Source organism: Rhea americana, unplaced genomic scaffold (assembly GCF_003343005.1).
Source record: "Rhea americana isolate MKP2758 unplaced genomic scaffold, rheAme1 scaffold_68, whole genome shotgun sequence".
NCBI classification, from domain to species: Eukaryota; Metazoa; Chordata; class Aves; order Rheiformes; family Rheidae; genus Rhea; species Rhea americana.
In genome coordinates, this window is record NW_028186845.1 from 1,887,247 (window position 1) to 1,905,305 (window position 18,059).

Genomic DNA, 18,059 nt, shown 5'->3' on the forward strand with positions numbered 1-18,059 from the left:
AGAGCAACATCTTACTGTGTGGAGATGAGCACCACGGCAAAGCCCACGTACGTTAGCCGGCCCTAACACACAGCACGCTCTTCTCGTCATTCGGGGCCTTTCCTTCGCTCAGATGTCCGTTTTTTAGTCTCCTTGCTGGCTGAGTCCACATTTTTGACTTACATATCCAATACACATCATTTCTAGTACTCTGTCAAACATGCCAAGCAGAATAGTTTATTGCATTGCAAATACCTGCTTATGCAGAAGAGATGTGATCTCTGCCCCTCCGGCAGCTATGGAGAGGAATGCAAATGTGTCCCCCTGCCACAACAGGTTGACTCTCATGTAAAGGTTTCTTCAAAACACACACAAAAACCCAAACAAAAGAACACACACAAAAAGAAAATGCTGCCCCTTCCTGAAACCAAAATTGTGACTATTTGTTAAGAATTCATCAAAGACTAGAAACATCTTTTCTTGGTTAAGATAAACTAACAGATTATCAGGACCCTTTCTCCAACTAGTTTAAATGTTGGTGGAAGGACTGGTTCATAAAGAATAAGGTTTGAACCTGGGCTTTCTCTTCTGGCCCTTGGCTGGACTAGCAGCACGAGCCCTTTCTCTGAAGCTGTGTTTCCTCTTCGTGTTGATTTTTAGGTCGCAGAGCACCTGCACACTCCAAGCCTCCTGCTTTGTTTTTCTATCCTTCTTCCTTCATCTACATTTCTCTGAAGTTCATTTTCTACCTTTCTCTCATCCTTCTGCAACAGGTCATTCTTCYGTTTCTCTTGGTTATTTTTTACTTTGTTTTTTCCACTTTCCTCTTCCTGTTGTTCCCACCCAAAACCCGTCTGGGGGGGAAGCCAATACGTCACTCAGTCACACGCTCTCAGTAGCGCGGCAAAGCCGATAAAGATGACGGGCCTGTGGGGCTGCTAGGAGCGTGCTGCTCTCGGGGAGCGTGGGCGAGACGCTCCCGGGGGAGCACGGAGGTTGCCAGGCAGGGGGGAAGCAAGTGCCGAAGGGAAGCGATCTTCCCAAACGCTCCTTGAGTTCCCCGTGACCCGTCGGTGGTTGGTGAGGAAATGAGTACAGCTAGAGCACGCTTTAGTCAGGCTAATAGGAGTAATGGCTTATAGTTACAACTGGAGATGGAAAGAAAAAAATTGTGAAGCTGTTTTCAGAGAAGTTGTTTGCATTTTAAAGAAAAATGCTCAGAAGGAGCTTTTCAAAAAACTATCAGAAATAAATTGTTTCAGAAAATTATGGAGGTTTTTTTTTTTTTTACAAAATGATAATGTTTTGTTTTCTGTCCCCTTTGTTATGCCTTTATTCTGCATTTCATATCATTTTACGTTGTTTCCTAACACCCGGGGAAGAATTTGTATTTAACACGTGCTGCCACTGCGGACTCGGCACCGYGGCAGGACAGATGACAGCAAGCCTGTCCGGAGCCCAGCCGACGGAGCTGGGAAGAGCTGGCACACTGTTTTTATCTCGTGTGACAACATAACGTATTAGCTTACTTTCACCCAAAGATTTGTACTTATTTTTAAATCAATTTATTTCTGAAATCACTGAGGACAGCTGCCACTTTGTGGAAGATAAATCATCTTACCCCTTTTTTATAGGCAAGTCATTTTCAGTTTAATTCTCTCTCCTGTAAAACGGGGATAAAGGTCCTCACAGCAGCCCCTGGGTCTCGAAGGGTCAGCTGGGGTGATGACTGCCTTCTTTCAAGCTGGAAAGTTTTCCCAGTTTTCCCTGGCAATATTTCTTCTGTTTCTGAGCGCCATCGAAGCAGCTCTCAGCCTGGCCGGTGCGGTGTTTCAGGCACGCGATGCGCTGGGGACTGGGCTACGTGCGCGGAGGTAAAAAAGAATCATGCTTTCCTTACTTTGTTCTCCCCTCTCCCCAAGGCTCCTTGATTAACATTCCTATTATATATCTTATTTAGTGTATTCACAGCTTTAGGCTTCTTGCGTTGGCCATAGTTTTCTAAAGACAGCGATAAAACTTTATACATTGTATTATGAGAAACATTRAATGCCCAGTCATTTTAGTAGGTTCGGAATGAATCTTGTTTTGTTGTCTTTATATACAGCCCACAGCTGATAGAGCAGCTAGCAAAAGCAGGACTGGGGTGCTTGAACCAAGTGCCACTGCCAACAGCCCGTGGCTATGCTGGTATTTGTAGGATCTCTACTGGGAAAWGATGTGTTGCAGGGCAAGCCAGCCTGAAAGACCTAGAAGAGCGGCTGGTTCTTTCCTTAAACAAACTTGCCATAACAGCATAGGTGTCAGGAGTTGGCCAAGGACCCTGGTGTCAGGCTGCCTGTTTTAACAGGACTCCCAGGCTTTTTTTTTTTTAATACATATATATATATATTTTTGTCTCAGTCAGGGATCTATCAGGAGAAATAGGTGCTGAGTGGCTCTCTGGATGCAGGAACTACTCCCCTAGAGGGAGGTCAGCRTTTCCCATTGATCATTATTTGTCAGAGCTGCTTGATCTTCTGTTGGGCAGGAAATAAAACTTGGTTAAAGAATGTGATACAAATGTTCTTGTCATGTTCCTGGTCCTGGCTGGTGGGAGGAAAGACCAGCTTACATCATTGCAGCCAAGTTTTCTTTTTTTCTTCGGATTCTTCCCTGTCTTCAGGTCGTGGTTGGGGCTGAGACTCTTYAGAAGTGTGTCTACACAGCACAGAGCTCAGCAGGGCTCTGTTCATGATGAGTGTTAATTGGCACCACCRTGAACTCTATTACAGTTTAACTCTCAACTCTAAACAATAAATTACAGATGTAGCAAAACCCTGTGTGATGGACCTGACTTTAAATTAGCATCAAGAACAGATTCGCTTTGACCAGTCTTCACCTCAGCTTGAATGGGTGTTGTGAACCTTTGGATCTGCGCATGCTAAACTTTCTAATTGCATGGCCTCCCATATTGTAACTMCCGGCGTTGCTGTACTCCCGGCAGCAATCGTGGTTTTAGTGTCAGTGAAAACTGGCTGCCAACATGCTRTTGCGTTGTAGTCACCCTGAAGCGTATGCCTACGTAGAGGAGGATTAGGCAGTAGGACATTTCRAGCAGCAGTGGCTGGTTACCCAGCAGAAATTTTACTGTTGGAAACTGAGTGTGCTAAAACATGCTCATGAAGACTGATGTTAGCAAACATGAAATGCGCAGAAGGTGAAAGTGTTGTTAACAAGCAGGATCTATGCCCATTGTACCAAGTAGCCTTGACCTAAAAGAAAAACCACAAATGCACAGATATTTCTGATGTGACTAAATTCTAATAATGATTTCTATTTGTGCAAATTTCTCCATTTACACTTTTTATACTGTATTTTCTGAGGAGTAAGTAATGGTATTTCACAGATATGCAAAAAATAAGAGACTAATTTCCCCCATACACRTTATCAGTTCATATTAACTCCCACTGAAGCTTGGACAGTTTTCTGGTTSTTCTGCCATGCTGGGAATCGATAGATGGCATTTCTGTCTTCAGCTACCCAAGAGACACCRCACTCTCTAGGCAAAGCCTTTGGGATGTTTTGCAAGCTCTTTTGCAGATGTGACATCCTTTCCCTCCCTGTCCCCTTCTTCCTCTTTATTCACATGGGTAACTTTTTGGCTTAGTTCTGTATTGAGAGATACCAGTTGCTAAGAATAGCTTAGAAAGGCCTTTATCACTGTAAGCTGGGAAAAAAAATCCATGGGAATTGTACATGGAAGGATCTCCAGAGYAGTGATGAGTAAAGTTCAAATAATGTAGTTAAACAGAAGTTCCTGACCTGGTGTTGACAGCCTGGGTCTGATTGTAGGTCATGGAATACTTCAGTATTTTTCTGTACACCTTCGGTAGCAGTAATGAAATTCTTATTGATTTTGAGGTGCTTTGTAACCTTGTCAGTTAGCGGTATCTAGTATTGCTAAGATGAATGGGTTGAAATACTTTCAATCGAAATCATGTTTAGTAGCAAGGTGCCTTTTTTTGCCACAAGACATGCTTCATTAAAGCACCAACTTTAAAAGAAARATTAAAAGAAAGCTCTTCCAGTGTTTTGGAGATGCAGTAGCTCTAGCTGTGCTGTATGGGAGCTGTAGTTCAAGRAAATGAGGACCATGTTCATGTTTATGGGTCTGTGGGTCCCAATTAGATTGCATCTCCAAGGCAAACTATGACTAGAGACTTCCATAAAGCACTTCCTTCCCTCCCCAAGACGGGAGCCCAGGTGTGTCGCTGGAGATGCCCTTCCAGGTGCTTGGAAGGAGAATGAGAACATGAAGCATCTGAACTACCTCTCCCATAGGTCATTGCTACAATCCCTCCAAAGAGAAATATAAAAATGGGTCACSAAAACATTTTGGGTTCAGCAAAAATATGTCACTATTCAAATTTCTTCCTAAAATTCCTTTTTTTTTTTTGTTTGGTATCAGCTCTCTTAACACACCAAAATAAATCTCTTACATTGCTTCCTCAGGTACAACTGTTTGTTTTTAGCTGGTCTTGATGCTGTGGCAATTCAGAGCAGTGTCAGAAGAAAGGGGATGTACTTGGAATAAAAAAAAATGTAAAGTAATAGAGGAAGGCAAAAAATTTCTGTCCGTCCACTCCAACTCTAACCATCTCTTTCCACTTCACTCTCCCTGTCTTTCCCATTCCCTTTCACTCCTCTTTCATTTGGTAGGTTCTAAGCACTTTTCACTTTTTCTCCTAACCCCAACATTCCTGGCAAAGTTTAAGTCGATTCCCTTTTCCAGCAGTTATTTTGCAGCTGTCTTCCCTGTGGTCTGCTTGGGCACAGCAGTGCCTCCTGCCTGTGCCAGGACCCATCGCTGGTGCCAGCACCAATCCTGCAGGGCCAAGGGCTGGCAGGAGCAGACCCCATGGTAGTGATAGGCTGCAGAAAGGAACCCTGTAAAGAAGCACAAAGCCAAGGATCATTATATAAAGATTAAATTATTTCTCTAAACACAGAAACCATGATAGTTCATACTGTAAAAACAGAATCCCTGCCAGATATTTAAAGGTAATGCATTGCCTGTTCCTGTTCAAACAGTGACGGCAACTRAGTTTCAATAGTCGCAGCAGCATAAAGCAGTTTTCTGATCCTACCTAGGATGAAATAAGGCTGCATCAGTGCTRGTATAGAAATTGGGCTCTTTTTTTCCTGACATGAAGAAATGCAAAAATAAACACAGTGTGTTCCATATTGGTTCCTTTTAAATTCTATCCAGGATAGCCAGGACTAAATACATCCATTAAAATCCAAACCTTAAAGATGATCAGATTAAACTTCTCAAGCAGCAGCCTTGGATGAAGCATTGGATTTAGCTCGAATGATAAAATGTCTGGGTRTTTTGGGAGAAATCACAAACTGAGGCTGTTTTCATAATTGATCATTGTAAAAAATACGCCTAGCTTTAGCAATTTTTCCACATCAGCTAGGAAAATCTGAGGAGGTTTGGGCATATTTTCATGATTCTCTAGTCGATTGCCAGCAATGTGTTCTCTTTCTACTAGCTGTGCTCGCCAACACAAGTGACCCTTCTGCGTTGTGCCATTCCTTCTCTGTCGGGGAATTATTCCCCATCTCCACACCCCGAAGGAAATTCCGCTTTTCCTTTCCCCTCCCTACAAACACTGAAGATCTTTTTGGCCTTCATCACTTCCAAAGTAAAAGCATTGCCATTCTCAATGTCCCCTGAATTTCTGCACTACTAGAGAATTCTGCACTCCTCGACAACTTAACAGTATATCAGAAAGTATTTTGGTGTCTCTATAAATGTCCTGGACTATAGAGTTCCCTTTGCCAAGATACACAGTAGAAACTTTACTGCATTACTTCTTATGCAGTAGATGATTTTATAACAAATTTTACAAGAATTGCACCTTTGAGCCCCTTTCTAACTTTCTCTTTTTAAATTTCTGCTTTATTCATGTATTCATGTTCCCATTTGACTGTGGTTTACTTGCTCAGTAAATTCCAGCCTCACAAAAAGCATGACATATAAAAGCAAAGCAGTACTAATACAGTATCAGTAAACCTATTATTGCCGCARTATCCTGGAAAATCGCACATAGTAACATTTCATTCTTTTCTAACGTTTTTTACCCAAAGATCCTGGCTGGTTTGGCCCATATTAAGTAATCCAATTTTGTAACTCTCCTTTCCCTCAACAGACTAAAAATATTATTCCCAGTTTTAATGAAAACAAAACTGAGCTTCATTYGCAGTAAGGTAGCAGCATCTCTAAAGACTGATTCCAGGTTTCTCATCCTGCCCTGCTTCACTGACCCCAGCCTGAGCTTGACATCTGTTCCATGACTCTCTTTTTAAAAAGCAGATGATGCTTTTAATGCAGTCATTTCACATTTCAAGGGGTGAGTCTCTTTAGATTTGCTCATATGTTGCTTTGACAGGGAAGAACTAGTTTACTCAGTAATGAGAGAGGCTTGGAGTCAGATTTTTTAAGCTGTGCAGTTAACTCGCGTGTAGCTTTACCCTTAGCTTTACCTTGATCTGCTTTCCTTTCTCTATCTGTAAAATGTTGCAGTACTTAGCAATCCGTYTCACAGTGTGTTACTAAGCCACTTGAATGTATGGGAAGTGCCCTGAGATCTTAAGATAAGTGCAAATGATTAATTCATTATTAAATTCATCATCCCACCAAATCGTCTCTTTGGAAGAGTCTTAATCCGATGTTTTATTAATATAAAAGCAGTWTTATTTCTAGCTCATCACTCATGTGAATGGAACCTTTCTTTTTCTTTCTTTCTTGTAGTGCGGATGGTCCTTCCTCTGAAATCATGCAGATTGATTTTGAAATTGAAGATCTTACTGACCTGCCTGAGACCCAGCTCATCACATGGCAGGTAGAATATCCTGGAGATACAACATCTGATCTAGGAATCTCCAAGATCTACGTAAGCCAGAAGGACTTGGTAGGAGTTCTCCCTTTGGCTATGGTAAGAAATTATCTGGTGTTCTGCAAGTTTTTAATATTGCATTACAGCTCTGGAGTCTGAGAGATGCAAGTGATCTGCCTGAAGGAGAGGGGGGCAGTTCCAGCACTGCGAGCAAATAGATTCTAACTTCTGAAGTTTTGTCCTATTTATTGATGAGTGTGTGCATGAGAGCAAACTACAGGTGCTCAGGAAAGGCCCAGTCATGCTTTCTTTGACCAGTATAATGACTTCATRGGGGCAGAAACCACTTTTGTGCGTATTTTGTATTCAGACCTCATTCCTGATGTTGCATGAAGTGGTATCCTTGGACACATAGTTCAGTGTAGTATTTGTCTTACTTGAATCACAAATAGTTTTACATTTTGTCTAGTATTTAAGCATTTCCTGAATCCAGTTGCTTTTGAATTCTGACTCTATTCAGCTAAGAGTAAAAGAAGAAATAAAAGTCATGGCATGACTTTTGAATAATTTTTAATTACCTGAGGAACAAAAAATACATATAGCCAACTGTCTATTTTACACAACTGCATTTTAGTGGGTTACTTCACCATCACAGTACAAGCTCCAGGGCTTGAAAAGCACCTGATCCTTCATTCAGTCTTGGTCTTTTCTAAAAAATGGTTCCAGACTCCAATTAGAAATATTTTTTCTTGAGTTTTCTCTTCTCTCCCCTTMACATTTCTTCATTTTCAGGAATGAAGTATAGTTGTCTGAGTTCTGACTGCCCCATTTTTGCTCTTGGGCCAACTATTAGAAAATATTGACAAATTATTTAGCACTGAAAGCAAAACAAAAATCAATCYCAGATCATTTTTAAAAATGTAACTTGGATGGTTGCCTAGTGATAACCAGTTAATTATGCCCTTACTGAAGGTGGTTCTCTGCACTTCCAAACTATACAGAGCTGATAAGAGCTATTATTGTACTTTACCAACTTTAGAACTACTCAGATGTTACAATGCTTTATTTCACTGGGAAGTATTTCATCATTTTTTAATGGCTCTAGCTTCACTACTGGTGCGTATATCACAATTAAACAGGTGTCTCCTTTTGAAATTGYGGACATCTAACAGACCAGTGCTGTGTTTTCAGCGCCTTTGCTTTGCTTTGCTGTTTTCATGGACTAGTTCTCGCTATTGAACAGTGCGTGATCTCCGCTGGCGTGTTGGAAGAGAGGAGGCTTTTGGGTGTGCAAATTAGACYCTGCTGTGCAGTTGCACAGGTTCTGGGATGTGGAAGGCTGAGGTGCTAGAAGTGAGCTGATTTACATAACCTGCATTCTTGGTTTTTGTTTCACTCCATCCTTTWATGAAGAGATCAAACTATTTTCCTAATGATTGCAATGGTTGCAGAAAACACTGGTTCATCTCCYACGATCCTGCTAAGCAATGTAGTTGCCAAACAGTCCTTAAGMATAAAGAGAAATTCTCCTGGCAGTTGCTACAGATCAGTTCAYTCTCTTCATTTCCTTTAAAAGATGTAAAAATCAGTCCATTTTTGAGAAGCACAGAATTCTGCACTCAAAGGTCATATAAAGTCTATAAAGTTGTCAGCTGGTGACATTTTACAAGGCAACAGGTGTTGGGATAATGGGTAACAGAGAAAGCAAAGATGAATGACAGGGGTCCCCTAATCACTGACAGACTGGGAATAGTTTTAACCTTCCCTGCATTAACTGGAGTGACAGGGAAAGAACTCCAGGGTATCACAAATCTCCAGATCTTTGCAGTACCTCACTTTATACTTAGTAAATGATGATTCAGGTGCAGACTTTTCAATATGTGTAACTTTTATTAGTGTGGTACTTCAGATTTCCCTGTGACCTTATCGAAGCCAATTTGTAATTTCCAAATTTGAAATTTTTAAAATGAAAAATACTCTTTAGTCTAGGAAGAACTACAATGAAATCGGTGTTATGTTGCTTGTCCAGAGATTGGGCTTAATTTGGGTTAGTGTTGCTGGCTTCTTTGTGGAACATGTAGTTTCATGTTTAGAAGCACCAAACAGAATTGCTGTTGAATATTTCAATTACAAGTTAAATTTTCAAAAGAACAACTTTMCTGCTTTAACATTAGACAGAGCTCTGTTTTCTGATAGACTCACACATACCACCTCTGCCCCATTTTTTGTATTCTGTAGTCTTCCGTGATAACAATCAGGGATTTGTAAATTGCAAAGCAGAATATTGGTCATTTTAGAGCTTCTAATGTCTTTTTTTAAGTTACAAAATGCTGCAACGGAAAAGGATGTAGATATCAATGTCAAGATGCTCTGGCAATGCAGCAGAATGTAGCTTCTGCTGAAATTATTAGGATACTTGATGCAATCACCTTACCCTTCTCCAGTGCMTAATTTCTTCCTATGGCATATTCGTATTCCAGCTTTTGAGACTCCTTCAGGGCTCTCCACAAATACCAGCAGCACCAAGCCACAGCAGAGCACTCTAGGATGCTGATGAGAAAATCTGTACGATGTATTTTGTGGATGTGTGGGTACCACAAAGACTGATATTTCTGTCACTTTAATAACCCCTATTCTAATTTCAAAGTGTAACACAACCCCTCTTGGTAAACCGCGCATGGGCCCCAAGCCTGCCTTTGATAGCAGAATGGGAATGCCTGGGAGAAGCCTTAATTTGAGAACATTGTAAGATCCTTGCTTTTAGCACCTGTTTGGATATTGGCAACGCATGATCCTTTCCCTTAATCCTGATGAAATACAGGCAACGATGTTTATCCAGGGTTATAAAAAGTTATTGACTTTTACCACGATTGCTTTGCAGTGTTTCTTTCAGCCACATAGACACGTCTTACCTTGTTGGCAGAAACCGAAACACTCACTAAACCACAGTGGATGATGTAGATATTTGTACGAGGTGTTATTCTTGGCCAGCATAGCTCCTGCTGTCTCTCGCGTGTTCCTCGCACAGCCGCCTATCTAACCCCCTCCCATGCCACAGCCAGCCCTGCCACCAAGGGGTCTGCATCCATCCGTGCTGCGTGGTAAAGGTCCTGGGTGAGGACATGCAGGGTGACCCAGGGCCTCTGCAAACAATGGGGGCTTTATCTGGAGAGAGAAGCCTGGACACGGGAGGCTCCACAGCAAGTATTGAATATTTGGTCTCGGCTTTGGGGGGAAGGAAAAAAAGTCCCAAGTGAATAGAGAAAAAATCTTTTATATCTTTCATGTTTTGTAGTCAACTAATACCCATTAATTCCCTTTAAACTTAATTCTCTTGAAATTCATCAGTAATAAGATATCTGTTGAGGCACAAAACCCAGAAACCTCTTAAGACCTTTGAAACATGACATGAAAAGACATACAGACCATTTGTTCCTTACCTGCCAAGAGCATGGCAAACTGCTGAGGTTTCTGAGCTGAGGACTGGCACAGTAGTGTGACAGCCAGTGAGAATACCCGCATGAATTCTCTAGACATATGACATTATTTTTTATTGTCATACTAAAGAATCAGTTTTCAATTCTTACTGGACTTCTTCCTGGCATTTCTTCCCTATTTTATTTCCCTCTTGTTTCGTTAAGTAATGAGTGGCACAAGTTTAATCACTCAAATTGTACATTTGCTGTTATTGATTATCGTTGCTTTTTACACATTCTGTCAGCTCTTTCATAATTGTGGTGTTCACCTTTTGTTGAACCTTAATGATTAGGTGAGCATGAGAGACACGAGAGCTCCGTAGCCATCTGTGTACATACAAGATAATCCCTATTGAGAAAGGCAGAGGGCAGATCTGACATACCGGTAAATGGATAAGCAGAAATCTGTTCTGTAAATAATAACAAAAATGGTGAATAATAAAATACCTGTGATGGTTCTTAACTGAACCAGCTCTTAATCTCTAAATCATCTGTCTTCCCTGTGTATATGCCTGAAACCTTTTCTGTCTGTGTCCTCTCTTTATTTAATAATGTAGTAAGGCATCAGGGCAAAATGCCAGTTGTATAAACCCTATAGATGGAGGTGTTGCTCCAAAGATTGAAAAAATCTCTTACTAGAGTAGTCCTTTGTCTAGAAAATATACTGTGCTAACTTCACTTTCCTCCAAAATACAAACCTAAAACATCTGCAGCATGCTCAGTGTCCCTTCAGAAATTTCTTGGAAAGGTTGCAGGTTCCTGACCTTCAGTTTTTTGTTTAGCTGTTGTCCTACATAAGTATTTTAGACTTACAACCCCAGAAGTTAAATTTAAAGCCAGCCTGACGCAGTTAGACAACTATAGTTGCCCTGATGTCCAAGGCATTATTCAGTTTAAAGTAGCGGCTATGGACCAAATATTTCAGGTGGTGGCAGGACACAGGAAGCAGATGAAGAAGCTGGGTGGGTGGATGATGAGTTGCCTTGAGTCTGTGAATCTGGGTTGCTTTCTTGAAAGACTCCCCAGGCCTCATGAACAGGTCTTAATGCTAGTTGTGATAGACTGCCTGCATGGCCTATGCAGCTAGGAGACAACAGAAAAGTTTTGCCTTCCAAAGCATGAAACCATAAGCACTTCCAAGTCCATCATAGCAGGGGCTGAGTAGCCCTTGATTACCTTGTGCAATTGTGGTATTAATGTTTCAGAGTCGATAATTCAGCTTTGTTTCTGACCAGAGAATCTCACTAATTAATCTCACTGGCAGGCAGAGCAGCTTGCTGGGCACTAGGGCCAAATTAGCAGGTTTCACCTTTCTCAGGAGCTAGAAGCCCCTGGTTGGGCCTTCATCAGCTTTATGCCCATACATTCACTGGGTGTTTGTCTGTCCTTCCTTTTGAGAGCATGTTTGCAATCTAGTCAAGATCAACCTAAAAGTTAATTGTATTATTAGCAAAGTGAAATGGGCAGGAAGAAATGATGGGTTTTGAAATACGGCTCACAGAGCAGCAGGGAGGTTGCAGCCTGGCAGAGGCAAGAACTCTGAAGACGGCCCYTGTCCCTGCCAGCCGTGTGGTAGCTGGCAAAGGGGGACAGCGAGCAGTGAGTTGCAGACTTGTATTAGCAACTGAGCTTCCATGATCTCTCTGGTTTTGGCCCACTATTTATGATCCTCCAGTGGAGCAACATCAGCCTCCAAGCGAGTCAAGTGAGCTGTAAGGCAGAGCGAGATTTAAATCAAACATAAAAAGAAATTCTGAGAGGAGACTCCAAATTTATGACAACTTTACAGCAACCAAAGTCCAGCTCATTACTTCACAGCAACCAGGTCGTGACAAGGGCAAAGAGTTATTCCTATTCATCTGATGCCACCAAGGAGTTCCAACCGGGAGAACCATCGCTGCCCTCAGAAACGTGCACAAACACTCCACTCTCTTTTTGCAGGGGAAAACTGCTTCCGTGCAATCAAGCTGACCTATTTTTAAGTTGTCATAAAGGTGATTTAAGCGAACTTGGGTGAGCTGTCATGAAGTAGGCAATGTGTGGGGTTAGTAAACTCCCTTTCCTTCTAAACTAGCACCACCGTTTTTGCAACATTTGTGTCACTACAGCTATACCGTTGTATAAAACATAACTGGAATATTTATTTTACAAGGTTAAGTGAATAAAATAGATGTAAAAAAGTAAGTATTGCCTTTATTTTTCAGGCAGAAGTATTTTCTGCCTAGCATGTCTAGCATGAAGTCTAGAACATGCTAGAAGTCTAGCATGTTGCAAACTTCGTATATAAGTTAACATTTTGTGAATAGATCTGTTTTGGTATATCTTAGGACAGCTATCACAGCATCATTGACTGCAAACCCATGCTCCTATTGTAGATGATCATGTTCGTGTCCTCAAACCCATTGGACCCATTTTGGCTTCTGAGCAGTTATGCTTATAGCATATATCCGAAACCCAAACAACAGTATAACATTATACCTTTTAGATAATTTATTGTTTTGACTTGTTCCTGATGTTCTTTATAAAAATTTAACAAAAATGCTGACAGGAAGTAAACTGTTCTACATAGCATCAGCATAAGAAGCTGGAGAAATAAAACAAATAAGTAAATAAATCTCTACTGCAGAGAGGATATCTATTATACAGAAAGTGTTCCATTATTAAAATAATTTCTAATAATTACAGGAATCAGCTGCCATGGCAGTGCTAGTCACTGCAGGATTTTTAAAATGCTTAGGGTATTAATGCCCTTATGAATATATTTAACTGAATCATTTCATTTTTATTTAGTGCTGTTTGTGTTCTGGTAGAGCCTAGATATCTAGCTCAATGAAATTCTTGTCATTACTCTCCATAATTGGACTTTGCACTGTATATTACTGCATTTCATTCTGTTTCTATTTCCTGAATCTTTTGTTTTATCTGGTTCTTCTTATTTAATAATCCAAACCTCAGTTTTGCCAGTGCTTCCCAAACTGATATCACTTGCAAATTTCAGAAGTAGTCTCTTGCTTCTTGTTCGTTTTTGAAAGCAGTAAATAAAATTTGACCCGAGGCGAGCTCTAGAACATGGTTGCATCAGCTCAGACAAACAGGCTATCTTACTAACTGTCAATCTCCTAGTTCTGGCTGTCTCCAAAACCCAGCTATTTGGATTGGTTCTCTGTGATTCGAGCAACTTCAGCAGCAAGGACTTTGTATTTAGAGGGCAGTCAGTAATTCTTTTTGTGATGCATGTCACCAGATTAGATTCTGTTTCACATTCTAATGACTGTAACGAGCCTGTACAGCTAAAAGACGAAAATGTTTCAGCCAGTAAAGTAAACGCAAAATAAATAACCCGTTATGCTTCAAAAACTAATTGAATCACAGGTATCTGAACCTGAGACATTTGTCTCATCTATAGATGTCAATTGTTTATCCTTTTCAGGGTATTAGATATTGGCATCTATCTGTGACCACATCTGTCTGGAGCAGGCACGTGAGTATGGCAATTCTGGTATTCCTACATGACTGTGTTCAAGAAGAAAATTACTCAATTACAAGGAGGCTGATTATATGAAGTGATTTTCCAATTAGACTTGCCCTTTAAAAATGGCTTGGTTTGGTCTTCAATTTACTATTGTATTATTGTTATTATTTTTATTGTTGTAAACTCTGGCCTTGCTCTGTCAGGCTTCTGTTGTCTAAATACCAGCAAATTGACAGACGTGTGAGTCACTAGCAGAGSATTTTGTTTTACATACAGAGAATGAAATGTGAAAATAATACATGCACTGGGCAATCAAAGATGTTTTCTGCCTTATCTCCATAATCCAACAAATAGCCTTTTCCCCAGATTTTTCATTCCAGAATTAATGAAGAAACTGGTGGTTTTCACATTTGAAATAACAAGTAATAGCTCTTATACCTTTAGAATTAGACATTTCATTGACCTGTTGAGCAAGCAATGAAATAGCAATTGCATTCACTGCAATGTCAATGCAGACATTTTGCTACTTGAATTTGCAAGCAAAAAAAACCAACAAAAGCAGGTTTGTCACTTTAATACATTTTTTTTTCTTCTCATAGTTACTATGGTGTCATGGAAAAGGATCTTGATGTTTTTGTTGTTCACAGTGTTTAAGACAGGAGGTTAGAAATCTTGTTTTTGTATTTGGAGCTGTGGTACTAGCTGAATAACACTGTAATCACCTGTAGGTAACAGTCGCCTGGTTTTTGTCTGAGTCAGGGAATGAGTAATGAGGACTTGGACTGGCTGCCAGCAAAGCTGCTGACAGCCACACAATTTGATGTGGACCATCGAAAATTGGGTCCCCTAGAGGAGAAAGAACAAACACAAGGATATTTTTCTTATGAATTAAAGCCTAAGAAAAATGGCTTTGCATAACAGCTGCTGTTCTGTCATAAGTGTGAGCTAYGTACAGTTTTCTGGACAAGATGCATGCAAGTTTGCATGAGACAAGTGCAAACCTTTAGTCCTGTTAGGTTTTCTGTGTTGCTTTGAAGCTGTTGTGATGAGGTATCGAAGGACCAGGGAAAGCACTGCAGATACTGACTTTAGAGCAAGTTCCATGTAGAACTAGTCCCTGCTTCAGTGGACACAAGGTTTGAAAGGCCTGGCTCAGCCGTCATTATTCTACTCCAGTTTCATATTATGGTAAAGCTGTTGGTATTAAAAATGTGAGTTTATAACAGGAGTATTTTAGTGGTGATCTGAGTTCTCAGAATCAAGTTTTTGTAAATATTTGATAATTTAGATGCCTTTTTGGCTGGCTCGGTTTAAGGCAGCTGAAAGGGACCCCATTTTAGTAGTTAAATGCTTTGCATAATTTTAAGAGCAAGACGTTTTAAGATGTCTCACATTGTGTACCCAGAATCACTAGTAATCGCTGAAAATCTTGCCTCTAATTTTGGTTATTTTTCCAATACTCATACATCCATTATTAACCAGAGTTGGTTAATATTAAAGATGTTTCAAAAGGTTTCTTTTTATCCCCCTTTTTAGCCATGGATGATGTTGCTTACTTATATTGAAATACAGTCAGACTAGGTTTATAGAAAACAGATTAGTGCCTTCTGTTCTTCTTTTGTTTTATGTCAACTTTCATTCGCAGAATTTTGTTAACACATTGTTGCCATACAAAGATAGTAAATATTGCAAAGAAATCTTTAATTCTCACAGCTAAATGGTTTTCGCTGAAATAAATTTTTAAAAAAAGATCACAGGAAGTTTTCTTCCTTAGTAGTGCTTAGTTTTGGCAAATGTGGTTGCATCAGGATTCAGAGTTTACAGTGATTTAACAGCATTCCTTGAAATGCATGGTCATTAAAGTGTGCCCCTGTGTYCCTTCCTCTCCCTTCCTTTTTCACCAGAGAATCTTTCTAAAGAGTAGTTAGGATCATTGGATAATTTAGGTTGGAAGGCACCTCTAGAGGGTATCTTGTCCAGCTCCCTGCTCAGAGATCAGGTTGCTCAGGGCCATATCCATTTGAGTCTTAAATACCTCCAACGATGAAGATCCCACAACCTCTCTAGTCAACCTGTTCCAATATTTGACCACTCTCACAGTAAAATGGTTTTTCCTTGTATCTAACTGGAATTTCCCATGTTCTAAATTTTGTCGCTTGCCTCTCATCCCATTGCCATGCATCTCCAAGAAGGGTCTCGCTCCATCTTCTCTGCATCCTCTGATCCCRTAGCTGTAGATGGCAGTGAGGACTCCTCCTTGCCTTCTCTTCTTGAGGCTGAACAGGTTTAGCTCTCCTCACCTTCCCTCAGATGYCCTGGGCTCCAGCCCTCAGCCGGCTTGGTGGCYCTTCRCTGGATTKCCAGCAGCATATTATTACCCTTGGCTTGAGCTACAGGCTTGGTTCACTTCCCATTTCTTTATAGTTGGGGTTTTACCCTTTTGGCTTAATGAAAGGAATGTGGCCTTGATTAGTTCCCTTCAGATTAGTGATCTGAATAAAACGTAGCTGAAAAAGAAGCAGCAAGTATCATGTTTCATGTTTCTGAACTAGATCCACAATGCTGCTTGAGCAAAGCAGGCGATTATCCTTCTTTTCCATTTCTTGATTTTTTTTATTTTTTTTTGTGTGTTCTGTGATTTTTAGGTGCTGTTTAGGGGTTGGGATTTTTTAAGGATTAAAGCTTTTGAAATTATTTATTTACAAGCTATGAAAATCTCCCCAAAACGGATTTTAACAAGTGTGTAATTGGATAATTTGACAACTGGTAAGCTGAAGCCCCAGAGATCACGAATTACACTTCACTGCAGAATAGTCGTTCTTCATGTAGAATTAATTTGATTTCCTCCAGATTACAAGCAGTAAGAAGAGTAGTCAATTAAGAGAATTATTCTCTGCGTTTCCCATCCTGCTTTTAATTGCCAGCCAGGGGTATTAAGAATTCCTTTTCCTTGTGAGATGTCCTAGAGGCAGGAAGCCAGAGAGGGGATGAGGGACTCTGGATTAAATGCTGGCGCAGGATTCAGGAGAAATGACCACGGACTTTGAGGGGGGCTTGGGCTCTACTTTTGGAGCGCTGGTTATGCACGGGGCCTGCAAGCTGCCGAGTTTGCTGGAGGCAGACAGCAAAAGCCACGTCTTCCAGTGGCATCGCCARATGGAGCAGCGCTTCCTCCTTCTCCCCCAGCCCTGCTCTCAGCCAGACTGGTGCAAAGGTCTGTATGGCTGCAGATGAGCTGGCTGGGCTGAGGAAACACCCCGGAGTTTCGGGCTGCTGGGGAAATACCTGGGTGTTTCGTGCAGAGCCGCTCTGAGCCCAGCTCAGTGCCCCGCTTTACTTCACCACCCGCCAGTGCAAAGAGGAGCAGTGGCGTGGTCAAAGGAGGGCTGAGAAGTGGCAGCAGGAGCAAGGCCYGGCTCCGCCGGCGAGCTCAGCGGGGCAGCTCCAACCTCCGACGGGCGCGGGAGCCCCACGGGCAGCCGGAGGGGGCTGCGCGTCCCTCTCCAAGAGCTGCAGCTGAGGCTTCCAGGGACTGAGGCGTCAGCTTTGCCAGCTCTGGAGGAGATGACGCCTGTAAGCGGGACGTTGGCCGTTTCGCTCTGCGCTGGGGCTGCGGAGAATGAGTCTGACGAACTGGATTCATACAGAGGATGTTTCTGAGCCTGTTCATGTGAAAACTGSCTAATTAAGGGCAGGCGTCCCCGGAGGTCTTTGGCCCGGCACCCCCTCTTTCTCCTTTCTTTCCCACCCGCTGCCTGCGATAACTGAGTGTGGGGCTGGGCACAGAAAACGGGGGGGCTCTGGAGCTCCTCCGCGTGCGAGGCMGCTTCCGCTGGGCCGTGGAGCAAACGGGGGCCCTGGACCCCACGCGGAGGGACAGGGGGTTGGGGTCGGCTGTGCAGCAGCCGGAGCCACGGGAGCTCGTGCCCCTCGCCCTGCAACGACAGGGGCCCGAGACACCTGCCGAAAGGTAGGTCAAACAGGCCCAAAGTRCCCCAGATTAAAGTCTCCTGGTTGCATATTTACTGAATGCAAAGGAAAGAAATTTGTAAGGGGACATTTGCTTCAGTTTTGTTTTGACCTTGGAAAAAGAAGAAAAAAAGTGAACCTGGGAATCTATACCGTGACGCTCACAGAACAGTGAGCGCGTCGTTTGGCAGTCACCGGTCTCATCTCTAATTGTAAGGAGATCAGAAAAAAACAACAACATAAATTGGGAAACGTGTTGGTTTTAAAAAGCTTGACATT

At 41.7% G+C, this 18,059-nt stretch overlaps 1 protein-coding gene across 2 annotated transcripts in view; it reads left to right on the plus strand.

Moving 5' to 3' along the window:
* The window catches only part of TMEM132D (transmembrane protein 132D), a 264,129-nt gene that overhangs the window by 162,202 nt on the left and 83,868 nt on the right, over window positions 1–18,059 (plus strand). For both annotated transcript variants that reach the window (XM_085321068.1, XM_085321069.1), the window contains exon 4: window positions 6,779–6,962. In XM_085321068.1, the coding sequence (XP_085177194.1) occupies window positions 6,779–6,962 (184 nt within the window). The remainder of the gene's footprint in view (window positions 1–6,778; window positions 6,963–18,059) is intronic.